General features: G+C 37.8%; 1 protein-coding gene across 2 annotated transcripts in view; it reads right to left on the bottom strand.

Annotated features, from left to right (window-relative positions):
* Nucleotides 1–7,360, bottom strand: part of LOC125030737 (CDK-activating kinase assembly factor MAT1-like) — a 10,210-nt gene extending 2,850 nt beyond the window's left edge. The window contains exons 1-6 of one of the 2 annotated variants that reach the window (XM_047620991.1): nucleotides 7,266–7,331; nucleotides 4,766–4,796; nucleotides 3,585–3,737; nucleotides 2,309–2,415; nucleotides 2,015–2,202; nucleotides 1,266–1,401 (exon numbers count right to left, since the gene is read on the bottom strand). In XM_047620991.1, the coding sequence (XP_047476947.1) occupies nucleotides 1,266–1,401; nucleotides 2,015–2,202; nucleotides 2,309–2,415; nucleotides 3,585–3,729 (576 nt within the window). In that variant the 5' untranslated portion in view covers nucleotides 3,730–3,737; nucleotides 4,766–4,796; nucleotides 7,266–7,331. Of the gene's footprint in view, nucleotides 1–1,265; nucleotides 1,402–2,014; nucleotides 2,203–2,308; nucleotides 2,416–3,584; nucleotides 3,738–4,765; nucleotides 4,797–7,265 lie in introns of both variants that reach the window. The other variant, XM_047620992.1, reaches the window with a different exon arrangement.
* Between the last annotated feature and the right edge of the window lie 9,149 nt (nucleotides 7,361–16,509).

The raw sequence follows: 16,509 nt of genomic DNA, 5'->3' as shown, positions 1-16,509 counted from the left end.
TCGACATAGGAGGGGTTGATATGGTTGGACAAGGCAGGACTTTCCACAAATATAAACTTCATGGGAGATGTTAGGTCTACAGAAGCTAATCTTTGTAATATTGGTGAAGGCCTTTTGGAAGCCTGTGCTGTACTAATACTGCATCATAGTTCAATTCTTGTTGTCAAGGAAATGAGAACGCTTATGGGACAAATATTAAGTGAGGAGTGAGGCTAGGCAGTAATAAATTTGCTAGTGAGTTCAGTCAGGGTAGATAATGCATGAGCTTGTGATCAGGTGTGAACAATTGAAATAGCTGCAGAAGGAAACTTCGCCTTTTTGTTTTTGGAGACATTGTTAGAACAGGAAGGTATTTTCAGAGTAAAAGGTTACATGGAGAATCACAAAGACAGGAGGAGGAGGGAGTAGTGTTGAGTGAGGCAGTACTGCAGGGAGACAGACAATAAGGATGAAGAGTGGTCATAAGGGAGGAGGGGGCTGAAAATGAAGAAGCCTGAGGAGATGGAGTGGACAATGTTTGGAGAGAGTAAAGTATGTTGTCTGAACGTGCTAAAACGTCTTGGATGATGATTAGATTCATTTAGCATTTAGGAAGGAGCTTTTACATTATTTCCATTAATAAATGAGTGTGGAATGTAGTGTCCATGAGCCATGACTGGAAGAGTGCCACCTCCAGGGAGGATGCTATTTCCATGCTCAGCATCCTAATCCTGGCCACCATGACCAGTGGTACAAGTTTATTATTGTATGTGTATGTATCTATATATATATACATACATATATATATATATATATATATATATATATATATACATATATATATACATATATATATATATACACACACACACACACACACACACACACAATATAAATATTTTTGTAAATCAAAGAAAAGGCGAGACAGGCAGTACTTGTAACTGGCTCATTGGTGACTTAGTACAAGTGTAGCCATCTATGTGTAAAAACAATCAAACAAGTACCTCACAGTAGGCATGGCACATATGTACACCTCATGCCCATCGGCACTGGGTTAAAAAAGAGCGAGCAGGTTATAACTATTGTAATTCTTACGCCTCAGGCTTTTTTATATCATCAACAAATAAACAAAACAACAGACAACTAAAAATAAAAGATCAGAAAATATGAACAAGAGTAGGTGAAAACAAAAGAAGAAATAAAGATAAAGAAGGAAAAATTAAAATGAACAAGAAACTTTGTGTCGTTCTCAATACTTGAACCAAAGTAAACAATAACAAAGTCACCTGTAGAAGAGATGTCTTGTTGCGTTCTCGAGATATTTTAGATCTTTCGTTCTCCTCTACCTGCCACTTCTTTCTTTCCACTTCTCTTATCATGTCTGCATCAATCTGTTTATCTATTTCTTCCAGCTCCTTACTCCTGTTGGTATTATCATCAATATGAAAATTGAGTTCAAAAGGCATGACTGAATAAGATATTTTAAAAACTTGTAAGTTGTACAAGCTACAAAGCCTCAAATGAAATGACTTTTCTCTTCTTACATGCCTAGTAGAAAGCCAATAATTATATTATCTATTTATGAAAAATAACTAACAACATTCTACTCTTTGAGGTTGCATCAAGAATTCTACAAAGAAGCATTACACTTAATCATCCTATGGCTGCATTTGAAGGCTTGAGACACAGAGACTGCTAGTCAAATTGGAAAAGCAAGCAAGCAATATTCCTAAAATCTATTTGCTGAAAATTATCAATTTCTTCAAATAATGCTAATCACAAAAATCTCACTCTGGATTTCAGTTTATCACAATATCTATAAATAAGAAACTGAATGACATGATTGGTTAGTACTACAGAGTGCTTTTTCTCTTTAACTGACATGACCTATTTTAGAAACCTGTAAAACATAAACAAAAAAAGTTGTTTGAGTTACTGAGCAATCTTTTGCCTTCCCAAGCATGCATGAAATGATCAGATATGTGTTAAACATAAAAAGAAGATTAAGTGTGTGGAGAAGAAATAGCAGCCATACTTCTTGGAATAATTTCTTCTGATTTCGTCTTTATTCATACGTTCATAGTTCTCAATTTTCTTCTCCATTTCTAGGCGGTTAATATCATTTGTGATGTTAAAGACGATCTCTTCTATTTCTTCTAGATAAAGGTTCCATTCATCTGCTGTTTCAAAGTCTTCCTCTGATTTATTGTAAATTCTCATCACCTGGAATAAATAAATCATAAAGACCTACACTGATTACTGATAAACACAGACTAAAAGAATAATTTCCAAGTTCTACATCCAATGCTAAAGAAAATGTATAACATACCTTTCTTCTAATATCTATTTCCTTTTCTACAAGTGGATCTTCAAACATCTGCACCCGAAACTTTGAACGCTTAAGTACAATGCTGCACTCATAACACTGTGCAGACTCTGCATAAAATCATATTAACATGATTAGAGCAGCAATAAAGGAAAAACATAATCAAACAGTGATACAATGTACTCCTCCAACAGTACAGTATCTTTTATTTATTCAGAGAATCTGAAGACAAAAAAAGGATAGAAAATATACTCAATACTACACCCTTTACATATCTGGCATAGCACCATAATCTTTCTTGTTGACTAAAGTGCCTTGTTGAAAAATATGTAATAATAATCTCCTATTCCTCAACCCCAGCCTCCCCTAAGATGCCTGGAAATAAATTAAGAATCCTCCCAAAATACAAACAAACAGCTAAGTCATACTTCTAGAAAGGAACTAAAGAAACTGAAAACTATCTTTATACTTTCTTTACCACATACACCCTCCTACAAACATTTCTCTTAATGACAAAAATATGTGGCAAATGGTATTGGTCAAACTTTGAGCTAAAAAGGTGAAATCAACACCATGTATTAACCCTTAGCCACCAGATGATGTTATGTTTGGGTACAGCTGTAAAAAATATACACACACACACACACACTTACACACTCTCACTCACTCACTCACTCACTCACTCACTCATTCACTCACTCACTCATTCACTCACTCACTCCTTTGGTGCAACATGATGAGTACTATGCACTTGCCAATTCTGAAAAAGGCTCTGAAAGCAAGCACAGTTGGCTGTGCATACTCCCCAGAGTGGAGGCCCAGCAAACCCAAAATTCTCTTAGCAGCACTTGATTAATGTAAGGAACTATTATTTCAAGTTTTAGAAAATATCTATACCCCAGGTACTTGCAATATTGTTAAGTATAACATGTTTATATTATAATGTATACTAAAACAAAGCCTATACATCATTCAGTTAATACTTCTACTCAAAATAAAATGCATAAGAATATCTTTTTCTAGAGTACTCTGAGAAAGCACAAGAGAATATAGTAAAATCTAAAAAGACACAATAATTAAAAGTACATACACAAAACTTCTCAATCTTTACGAGAAATGCTCATGAATTGTGCATCTGCATCCACGATCTTTAACCCAACAAAAGACTTGTGGAAAAATACAAGTGGAGCCATCTAACTATAAACAAAACAAATGAAACAAAACCAAAATGGATTAACATTACTAAAATAAAGAAAAGATTAGATTCCTTATACTTTACCTTTAATAAAGTTCATTCTGACACATGAATCACACTGTGGATGTCCGCAAACATTGACCATGAGCTTCATCTGTGGGTTACGATATTTTGTGCCCTTACATACAGGGCACTGGACCTCGAATGAGGAGTCGTAATAGTCCCCCATCCTGATATCTGAAAATGTAGGAAAACAAAAGTGATTGATTTTACACCACTGCACCATCAAAAATTATAAATAAATTGACTAATTATATTATTGTAACGACTGTACAATAATATAATATCTCCAGCATTTTGCAGATGCTATACAACTTTCTGTTCTATCTGCTGTCAACTTTTCCCCTGATGTGCTCTCTATTATTATCAGACTTACACACAACAATAAATTTGGTATGTGAATTTTCTCTCATGCCTGAAGGCTTTGAAGAAATAAGTGTTCATACGTTTAACCCAATGCCGCTAGGGATAGTGAATAAAAATTGGGGAAATGCTGTGCTCATTTTCTATATTTTTGTGAAATATCTCTGCATATAGATGGCTCTGCTAGTGCTTAGCCACAAAGGAGTCAATTAGTAGACCTTGTGACCTTACCTGATTTCACCTTTCCTTGAATTTTTTACTAGTGCTATGAATATCAATGGTGTTATTTTTATTATAAATATTATAATTAATATAATGTTATAAACATTAGTAACATGAAAATAAGATAACGTAAAATATTTTTGTAAATCAAGGAAAAGGGCAAATGGGCGAGACAGGCAGTACTCGTAACTGGCTCATTGGTGACTTAGTACAAGTGTAGCCATCTATGTGTTAACCCAATGCTGCCAGGGAAAATGAACAAAAAATGGGGAAAATGCTGTGCCTATTTTCTATATTTTTTTTGTGATATGTCTGCCCATACATGGCTCTGCTAGTGCTTAGCCACAAAGGAGTCAATTAGTAGACCTTGTGACCGTACCTGATTTGAATTGGCGGGAAAAACTTATTTTTTACTAGTGCTATGAATATCGATGGTGTTATTTTTATTATAAACATTATAATTATTATAATGTTTTTTAATATTAGTAACAGCAAAATAAGATAACATAAATCAAAGAAAAGGGTGAACGGGCGAGACGGGCAGTACACGTAACTGGCTCATTGGTGACCTAGTACAAGTATAGCCATCTATGTGGGAAAACAATCAAACAAGTACTAACAGTGGGTATAGCTCGTGTCTGCTCGTTGTACCTGTCGGCAAGGGGTTAAAACAATTAAACAAGTAAACTCACAGTGGGCATGGGATATACGTACATGCTAGGCCTGTCGGCACTGGGTTAATATTTCAATTCTATGATTTTGAAATTTGGGAAACATGCTCAGGATGGTTTATATATATATATATATATATATATATATATATATATATATATATATATATATACATACATACATACACACATACATATACATACATACAGGCTTTACACTGCCACTACTGGGTTATACTTTTCAGTTTCCAGTAAATTCGGATTGCACAAAATATATAGAATATGAAAGCCACTACACATTAAAAAAATATCCACAATTTCCTAACAACACTATCGAGGCTAGAAGGATGTGGCATAGATTAGTGGAATCACAAGGCTCTGGGTTCATACCCGGCCAGCCCCTCTCAGCTGATTCATTTGTGACCAAATACTAGAATCAACATGCTGGAGTCAGAGTCAGGGCAGGGAGGAACTGGCTACCCTACCCCACAATCCAGTGGTTTACCGGTAAATTTGTAAATCACGCCTAACACTGATTTCCAGGTGAAAACTGTTTTTCTGAAAGCTCTGATTGAATCTAGCACTCATTTCCTTTGCAAATGAAGAGCAGCTATTATAGCGGCCCCAATACCTGAGAAGGACATGATAAGTATCAGGTAAATTAAGGGGTAAACAATCTAAGTAAAACTTTCAGTAAGTTAATAATTGTGAATCACATTCATAGTAAATAAGGGTCTTCACCCCTGACCCCCTTTCAAGATGGGCTGTTGCCTGGACTGCAAAATCTTCCCCTTAAGATAGAGCCAGAGCAAATATCTGGATCTCAGACTGATTATTTCTTACCTCGACCAAAAATTGTCAATAAGTTGTCAGAATCCTCATCGCCATTGTTGGCAGGAATAGGGACAACTATCCACTGCTCTTTATTGTTATTGCCATATTTTGCATGTTAGAGGCAAAACAGCACCTAAACATAGCCTAGCCATGATGATGATTTGAATTTCAACTGACTTCCCTTGGGTCCAGCTTCTATTATCATGTGATTATCTATTACAGATCTTGGTATCTGTTACCGAGAGCGATGCACCCTCCAGATACCAAGTCCCAAATGGTATCATGCGAACCCAAAATCCAGACCTTACCTATCCTACCTTCTATTTATTCCCTAGACAGGAGGACAAGCCCCCCTGTACCCTCTTCCTTATTAGCACTTCGTGCCTATTAAAAAAAAGAACAACAACAACAACTCTGGCTGAGTGTGTATTGTCGACTGTCTCTGAGCAGTGACATGCAGCCGATATTTTCATCATTTCACGTTAAATATGAGGCTGCTGCAACATTACCTGTGTTGTTTATTATTCCATTTCTTATGCTTTCCAAGATGGCAGTGACCATTTCCCTCTATCTCTGTGTATTGCTCTCAGTAACATTAACTCAGATCTTATTAACTCTAACAGAGTGGTTGCTAATGTCTATTGTCACATCATTGGCAATTCCAATTACCATTGGCTCATTTGACTTCCCTCACTAATGTCATTCACTACAATTCCATCCGATTGTGTCATCACTTCCTCAATTTCATGTCATTTTCTCTTGCCACTGGAAGAGTACTTGTCATGGAGTGCCAGAGTTTTTCAGTTTTACATCCTCTCTACAACCATTATTATTAATCAAGAAGGAAATACTACAGAAGAAAAGTGTGCTAGAATGTTATGTTCATATTAGATGGCAAGCTCAGATTCTTAACTTTAAGCATTAGGTGTTATTTCCAATAATACTAGTTTACTATGCACATTCCTTGAAGGGCATGTCTCCCATGTCCACTTGGATACGGGGCTAACTTCTACTATGGGAGAATGTTTGAAGCCTTTTCTCACAAGGATTCTAAGTTACATTACCGATCTATATATTTTCTACACAATTCTATCTGTACTTTATGATATACCATTCATATCCATTATTATTAAACCATCTGTTTCTTAATCTTTCAACTGTGTAACTGGTTTCATATATTCCTGTGCCGGAATAATTAAGCCTTTTCTCACAGGGATTCTAAGTTACAGTACCGATCTATATATTTTCTACACAATTCTATCTGTACTTTATGATATACCATTCATATCCATTATTATTAAACCATCTGTTTCTTAATCTTTCAACTGTGTAACTGGTTTCATATATTCCTGTGCCGGAATTATGACCATATCTGAATCTTTCCAGCGTTCTAAATAAAAATATCATTGTTTTCTCTATGAAATAACTAATTCGATATATTTTACAATTTCCAAAAATCAAAAAAAAAAAAAAAAAAAAAAAAAACGTCAAAGAAAATCAAGCCCGGTACTTTGCCCTATTTTCCACTTCAAGACAAAGACCACCCGGTAAACTATCTAAATTAACACATCGCTCCTATAACATTGATTAAAAAGGGGGACACGTAAATACTAACAGTAATAAAGAAGAAATATCACAAGTGGAATGGCACGTTCGGTGTTTCGTCTCAAAGGTTTTGTTTTGAGAGGAAGAGGTTGGGGACACGAGCTCAAATTTATATAAGGTTGTTTGATGCTTCCACCAACCTGTGTAAAAATTATGTGTGCTTGGAAATCGAAATATATATATATATATATATATCAGTGGGTGGTATAGAATAATATCTCTTGTTAGAGTTAGTTTTAAAGAGAGGTGCATGTGGAATACGAGCTCAAATATAAATCAATCATACGTATGCATGTATCTCTATTATTTGAGTTAACGATTTTAATGTTATGAAGCCATATAATATCTTTTCCGTGGATAATTTTGAATTTTTGTGAACGGGAAGGATATATTTGATTGTATAATAACGTTTTCCTTACGTACAACGAACGACATTCCATTTTCTTTTATTTTTTGGAGGCCAAACTATACAAAATGAACACCTGCCATGCACAACGAATGTGTGTCTAGATGTTGGGAAGGGTAGAATCTCTATGTAAAACACAAGGAAATGTAATCAGAGATATGAACAGCTGAAGTCGCAAGACTTTGGGTGAATTATAGCGGGCTTATATATATAATTCCTATCTAAAAATTGGCGAATTTGGTTTCTCAACCCCTACTCATATAAAATCGGAAATGCTAAAACTGGTTAGACTTGGACTCAAAGAATACGGGCATTTTGATAAAGACAACCTCAAATCCAGAAAGCCAACAGTGTCCAGCATCCTAATAATGTTTTACAAAGAGTCACTATAGTTTTAGTTGTAACAATTGTGAACCGACGACTTAAACAGTTTTTATGATTACTCACGAAGTCCTTGAAAGGACCGAAGGATGATCACGAGGATGTTATCATTATCATTTATATTATAATTGTTGTTGCCTTTTGTTATTATCATTATCATATTTTGTCATTATCGTTATTATTATTATTGCTATTAGCATCATTATTATCATTATCATCAACATCACCATCATCATCATCATTACTATTACTATTATTATTACCATTGCTTTTATCACATATGCATTGTTATTCCATCATGTATTATATTTCAATACCAGCCTCACTGTCCCACCCCTTGAGTATTTTTCTACCAATAGTTCATAAGTTGTATTTTTTTATTTCTTTTAATTTTACACAAACATTCATTATTTCTACAAATTCGGATGAATTCTGTCCAAAGCTGCCAAACTGCAGAGGCGTAAAATGAAGGTCTCTCGAGGCTGCTGGGGGCCAGACGGACAGTGGGCCCCACGATCAAGGCATATACAGTGCGATCTGAACCGGCTGTGTTGGCGGATTTAAAAAACAAACGCTCTAAGGTCTCCATCCATCGGACTGCCGCTCAGAAGAAGCTACACTCAGCCCATATTCTTTCCAGTCTACTCGGATCCGACCAAGAACAGTCTTGTGGACTCAGGGCCAAAGTGGACCTCGAAAAGAAATGCTTATGCAGAGAGCTTTTGTATTCGTTTGTCTACATGTTATCCTTCACTCTTCACTAACACAGAGGATTTTAGTTTAAATCACTATTAGTTCAGAAACTCAGTGTTACCTCAAAACCTAAGATCCTTTTACAGTAGATCAGACCACCACCTAAGACTACAGGTAACAATAGAAAAAAAGGAAAAAACAAAGAACTTTAGCTGATTTCACATCATTTCGATTTCCATGAAAGGAAATCTAAAAAAAGTACCTAGAGCTGAACAGAACAGTATCTGAAGTACTATATGTATATATTTCTTTCATAATCTCCCTGTCAGTCGGACCTGTCAACACAGGGGTGTCACCAAGGGTAGGGGGGGGGGGGGCACAAAGTCCATGCCCCCCCAACTTTACTACCTGTCAGTGGCTAGTTTTTAGAAATTCATGAGCCACTGTGACCCGTTGTAATAAGTAGTTCGAAATGTATATTTACAATTAACACCCTGCTAATGCAAACTCTGGCAGGCGACACTACCATATATTTTATTGTATAAAGTCTGTGAGACAATATAAACTGTTGTTGGAACTATTTTGTCTTTACACAAGTGTCTTTAGGTGCGGCCACTTGCATTGCCTTGGTAATGTGTAGATAGAATGTGTCAACTTGGGTGTGTGTGTAAGTGACAAATGTGCAGATTCAAGTATTGCTAGTTGCCATACTTTGTATTTTGAAATCATATAATTTGTTTTTATCTGAATTATCGCTACAGTAGTATAAACACTAACATACATATATGTGTATATATATACACTTACATACACAGACACACAATCATATGAGCGCATATATACATACATACATACATACACACACACACACACACACACACACACACACACACACACACACATATATATATATATATATATATATATGTGTGTGTGTGTGTGTGTGTGTGTGTGTGTGTATCATTCACACACACACTATATATATGTATATATATATACATATATATAATAATAATAATAATAATAATAAATATATATTATAAACACACACACACACATATATATACACATATATACATATATATATATACACATACATATATATATATATATATATATATATATATATATATATATAAATACACATACATACATACATATATATATGTATATATACATATACACATATACATACATATAAATATGCGTGTGTGTTATTAATACTATTTTATAATACAACTCTTGTATTACACGCTGGATTCTTTCTTTCTCTAACCCATATTCTAATCAGTGGAAAATCCCTTCGGGGACCAGCAGCGCTTACTTAGTATCGAGTTTCAAGTGAAGCCTCGTGGACAGTCGTATTCGAGTGTCAATCGGAATAATTCTCAGTCTTCTGAAGGCAAGAGAAAAGGAAAATAATTGGGTTATCATTTAATCATATTAAATATGCGGGCTTATTATATTTACATACAGACTACATAATACATGTAAACACACAGATTCATCTGTCAATCTATCTATCTCACACACACACACACACACACACACACACACACACACACACACACACACACACACACACACACACACACACACACACACACACACACACACACTCGTGGGAGCGTATATGTATACTCGTTTCAAATTTATGAAAATGTATAAAAAAAAATTGTTCTTATTTTTTCCACGATGCAATCATCTCAGATTATATTTCTGTACTCGGGGTTTTCTTCCATTTTTGGTGGCATTAAGCATTGTTTTTTTTTCGCTGACTTCATAATTTTTTTTTTCATCAACCAACTGATAATCTCTTAAAACCTCATCTAGTCTCCAGCAATGTCGCCATCAGTAACCCGCGACCAAGCATTCCGCACCACACCACCATAAACGCCACCATCACTTCAATGAAGCAGTTGTTTCCACCATTCATACTGCGGAGCTGCCCTGCCGTCGCTGTTAAGTACCACTTCTCACCATCACGCACCTGGTGACATTTCTCTTACACTTGTTCTCCGGAAACAAGCTCGTGGCTCGTGGGCGTACGCTTGAAGAGTCACTTGCGTTCACTAATTCAAATCAATTTAACTAAAATTGTTGTGATTGAAGTCCCGGCGCGGGGGGTGATTGGACGCGGCAGCTGCACCCTCGGGCGTCTGCTGAACCGGCTGACATGTACCGGGACGTGCTTCGGTGTCTCGAGCCCTCGCGCTCACGCTTTCCTCTTTCTTTCTCTTGCTCTCTGTTTTTGTTTTATTTGTCTGTATGTCGGTCTCTGTCTGTGATCTCTCACTCTCTCTGTCTCTGAGCTCTCATTCTATGTCTCTGTCTGTCTCTCTATCTCTCTCTCTCCTCTCTCTCTCTCTCCCTCTCCCTCTCCCTCTCCCTCTCTCTTTCTAGTATCAAAACCCACGAGAGGAGAAAATGTATGAAATGAAAACGCTGACGGAAATATGCCTTTCGCTGCCACGGGAGTTTACCCACGTGTCAGGAGTATGGCTTGCCCAAACAAACAAGTTTAGGCTCCCTCTGAAAGGAGGCAAAAATAACGATTTATTTCGCACGCTCATTACCAATAAGCGATTAGGAGACACGGTCATAGTACATTCTCTTGTTTCCTATTGCCCTTTAGAGTAAGTTAATAATGTCACGTGATAATTATACTGATTAACAAGTGTATAAACCCAGTAGTGGTTAGGGTAGTTAAGGAATTATGATTCACATCTCTTATTTTATGTTTTTTTGGAAGAATATTCGAAATATCATTCTCGATATTTTGCAGCGGGTTTGTGTTGTATGCATATGCCAAAAAAAAACTAAAGACAAGGAAAAATAGTTACACACTCACTTAAAATTGCGAGGTAAAAGGTTAAGAGAAGGCAGATGAAAAATATATACATACACTTACAAGACTACAAAGCAAAAAAGCCAAAAAACATAAATAGATGAAACCCACCCACTCTCCCGCCACTGCACCTGCCTTGGATGTTCCTGTTTGTTGATGGTGGGAAGTGGAATGTTTGTGGCGTGGTGCTTAAGAACCTTTTAGATCCTGGCAAATGCTGGTCCTAAAGCTATCGATTTGAGAAATTTGGTATGCGCGTTTCCCCCCACGCCTTCTGGGAAGTTCATGTGTCTAATACTTCAATTCTGTGTTAATGAAATGTGGGAAATGGTTTATATATATTGTATATAAATATTTATATATAATGGGCACACATACACACACACATACACACACGCATATATATATATTTATTATATATACACACACTATATACATGTATATATACTTTTACATATATGCATATATGAATTTATATATATATATTATATATATATATATATTATATCTATATGTATACATATATATTGCTTCTGTACATATAAGTGGGTATGGGTGTACATGTGAATGTGTGGGTGTGCGTATGTGTGGCGCATGTGTATTCATTTGCACACACACTCACCATAACCAGCACCATCTCACTATCACCTTCGCCACCACTAATAACTCGACACCACACCTCCGCCCATCACATCTGACCTTGCACACGTGAAACGACTTACATTACGACCCACCCTCGCCCGCCCGCCCTAGGGAACACCTGTCGTAACACACCTAATTGACGAGGGGAAACGAGGGAGGAAGTTGAGGGGAAGTCTTCAAGGAGGGAGGGGAGAAAGGGGAGAAAGAGAGAGAGAGAGAGGGAGGGAGGGAGGGAGGGAGGGAGGGAGGGAGGGAGAGAGGGAGAGAGGGAGAGAGGGAGAGAGAGAGAGAGAGAGAGAGAGAGAGAGAGAGAGAGAGAGAGAGAGAGAGAGAGAGAGAGAGAGAGAGAGAGAGAGAGAGAGAGAGAGAGAGAGAGAGAGAGAGAGAGAGAGAGAGAGGAAGAAAGAGAGAGAGAGAGAGAGAGAGAGAGAGAGAGAGAGAGAGAGAGAGAGAGAGAAGGAAAACAAGTTAGAGAGGTGAGTAGGCCAAGAAAATCGGATGAAAAAAGAGAGAATATAACTCCAAACGACAGCTCGAGAAGACTAATGATAAGAGTAACGATGATGATAATAATAATAACGATAATAATGGTGATGATAGTGATGATGATGATGATGATGATGATGATGATGATGATGATGATGATGATGATGATGATGATGATGATGATGATGATGATGATGATGATGATGATGAAGATACTGATAACAACCATAACAATGTTAGTAATGATAACAACAACGAGAACAATGAGAACAAGAACAACAACAAAGCAACACCAACAACAACAACCGTAATACAAAGAGAGCGAAATTCCAGCGCAATCCCCGAAGCGCGCGACGTCGCCCAGCCAAGCACTAAGCTTCGCCCTCATTACGGAAGTGGGCGAGGAGACAGGTCGCGCCCTCTGTCATCCTGATTGGCAATTTTCTCTCCCGAATTAAAGCAGAAGGGAGGGACGCCATACAGTAGCATCGCCGTGGCAGTCATCGGGAGGCAACTGACAGACGCCCGGCAACTGACTTCGTTTGAGGGAGATAGGGGACGAGGTCTACTTATATAGACCTTGATGGCGGACGCACCGGTTACGTGTCGGGAAGTTGGGATGGCGGCTGGTTGTTTCCTGGGGAGGGAATTGGTGGGTGGGAGTGGGAGGGGGAGGGAGGGAGGAAGGGAGGAAGGGAATGGGAAGGGGAAGAGGGAGGGGGAGGGAAGGAGAGGGAGTGGAAATGGGAGGAGGGAGGAAGGGAGTGGGAGTGGGAGGGAAGGAAAGGGAGGTGGAGGGGGAGAAAAAGAGAGGGTGGAAGAGAGGGAGTGAGAATGGGAGTGGGAGAGAGAGAAAGGGCGAAGGAGTAAGTAAGAATAGGGGAAAGACTGGGAAAAGGAATGTGGGGATGGGAGTTGTAGAGGAGTAGAGCAAGAGTAGGGGAGAAGGAGAGGGAGCGTGAGTGGAAGTAAGGATAGGAGTGGCAGAGAAGTAGAGGGAGTGGGAGAAGGAGATAACAAGAGGGGGGAAGAGAGGGAGACAGAGAGAAAACTAGGGAAATAGACACATAGGTAGATATATAGATAGATAGATAAATAGATAAAGAGAGAAAGAGAGAGAAAGAGAGGGCGAGAGAGAGAGAGAGAGAGAGAGAGAGAGAGAGAGAGAGAGAGAGAGAGAGAGAGAGAGAGAGAGAGAGAGAGAGAGAGAGAGAGAGAGAGAGAGAGAGAGAGGGAGGGAGGGAAGGAGGGAGAGAGAGAGAGAGAGAGAGAGGGAATGAGATGGAGATGGAGATAGCGAGAGAGACAGAGATAGAGATAAAGATAGAGAAAGAGAGAGATACATTTCCATATATAGTTTATATGTTCACCCACAGACTCACAGATAAATAGACAGGTTACTATATTTAGAAAACGATTTTACTAGAGTTAATAAGAAAAACACAAATCAAGAAAGAAAGAAAGAAAAAGGAAAAAGTAGCCAAAAAGAAGTTGATCATGTCGTAGAATGAAGAAGACGAAGAAAATCGAGGTTAATCATATGAAGAAGAAGGAGAAGAAAAAAAAACTAATGATAATTATACTGCGCAGGTGTATCAGTAACACCCCTCAAAAAAGGGAGTAAAAGGGGAAAAATATGTTTCCTAATGGCACTGAAAAAGGGGGCATGTCGTAAAAGCCAGTCTGGCGGCTTGTAATGAATTCGGGCATCACAACATTCGGCGGCGTCAGACCCTCTGCACCGCCGTAACATTTTTTGTGGCCGGACTAAAAATATACCTTCGGATACTGATACATTTTTTACACCCGCGCACACTAACACGCACAGATACACATACAAAAAAAAAAAAAAACGTACACATTAAAAAAACACATACATACACTAAATATATTTTACGTACGGATACGCTCTTGTAAACTAAAAAGAAAACCACATGTGCAGACAGCACTCAGAAAACGGTAAACTCTCTGATAGATCCACATGTTGCTTCAATCTACATGTACAAATATACTGTAGATGGCTGTATACACATCTATCAGTCAGCAAAGACAAACGTTCAAAACTGTAAATGAATGTATCTAAACCCAACTGTATATATACACATGCGGGTTATGTATATTTGAATGATCAAAAGTGAAACTATGCACATCCAACATGATTTATTTCATGCACCTTACACACATAAAAAAAGAAAAAAGAAAATAAACATGATGCCAGAATCGCGGATGTGCACAGAATGGATTGAACTCGAGTCTGTTGCTCTGCATGGGTATAAACATTTGTAAGCAGTATTCTCCGCACCTCCAACAACCCGCAGATTGAAAAGCGGGTTTAGGAGGCGGCGAAACACCCCACATTAACAAATTGGAGGTGTCCGCAAGCCGTCTGAACTCACCCGCAACCGTATGTACTTGACCGCAACCAGCTTGACCAGCGCTGCATCTACCGCAAGGAAAGGGGAGTTTCGACGGAGAGGTAATGAAGGATGTATGTACGTATGTGTGTGTGTGTGTGTGTGTGTGTGTGTGTGTGTGTATGTGTGTTTTAAACATCAGTATGGGCCTACATGCGCACGTACCTGTGTCTTTACGGCCCGTTACCTTGTGGAAGGCGGTCATTCCCTCTCAAGTAACACGGGATTTGTAAGGCGATGCTGGGATGTGTCCTGGCAAACACTTATGGATAGTTTGCATTCCACAGCTTTTATCCCGTGGCGCTCCGCTTTCTCCTGCCCTTGTTCCTTCTACCACAGCGTCAGGGCAGGGATGCCACGGCGTGAGTTCGATGCCACAGCGTGTTCCGTCCGGGGAGACTTGGGCTCGACTTCAGATAAGATGATGATGTCACGCGAGATTTTCAGTGACAATCTGGTTATTTTCATCTTACTTTTTCTTGTCCAGTATGGGTTTGCCTGAACTGGAATATATATATATATATATATATATATATATATATATATGTGTGTGTGTGTGTGTGTGTGTATGTGTGTGTGTGTGTGTGTGTGTGTGTGTGTGTGTGTGTGTGTTTTATATATATATACACACACATATGTATATATATGTTTATATATATACATACACACACACACACACACACACACACACACACACACACACACACATATATATATATATATATATATATATACACACACACACACACACACATACACACACACACACACACACAGACACACACACACACACATACACACACACACACACACACACACACACACACACACACATATATATATATATATATATATATATATATATATATATATGAACGTTCGATCTTTCAGGCAGGTCTTTAGCAGTGAGCGCAGTAAAACAGGGAGGCTGTAAACGACAAAAAAATGTATGAGGTAAATCATGAGGCAAGTAATGTCTTCCTAAGTGCATTAAAAGATACATTTATCGCGTCTATAATCGTTTCAGTTGGTTGTAGTGGAAAGTATAAGATCAAACATATTCACGTGGAAACATTAAAACATTGTTTACATTTGAGATAATTGCCTACTAAATGTATAAGGTGCTATCTTTGGCTCATAATCTTTATTTCTTAAACATTTGAAGGCTCAAACTCCTACAGCCTTTAGATAAAATATTTTGTATTCTTGGAACGAATTTATGGATTTCGAGAGAACTTTATTAACTGTAAAATAATGATATCCATGCTTTTGTGAAATTCGAATTCTTATCATGTAAAAATGCTCGTATTCGGTTCTTATGTCAGTTAATAGACACCTAAATGTGTTTAATAGATTCGCGTCCTCCTCATACAGATGTGTAAAA

This window comes from Penaeus chinensis, chromosome 11, assembly GCF_019202785.1.
Source record: "Penaeus chinensis breed Huanghai No. 1 chromosome 11, ASM1920278v2, whole genome shotgun sequence".
Taxonomy (NCBI): domain Eukaryota; kingdom Metazoa; phylum Arthropoda; class Malacostraca; order Decapoda; family Penaeidae; genus Penaeus; species Penaeus chinensis.
The sequence above is the reverse complement of the archived record's forward strand: the minus strand, read 5'-3'. Positions and strand labels throughout refer to the sequence as shown.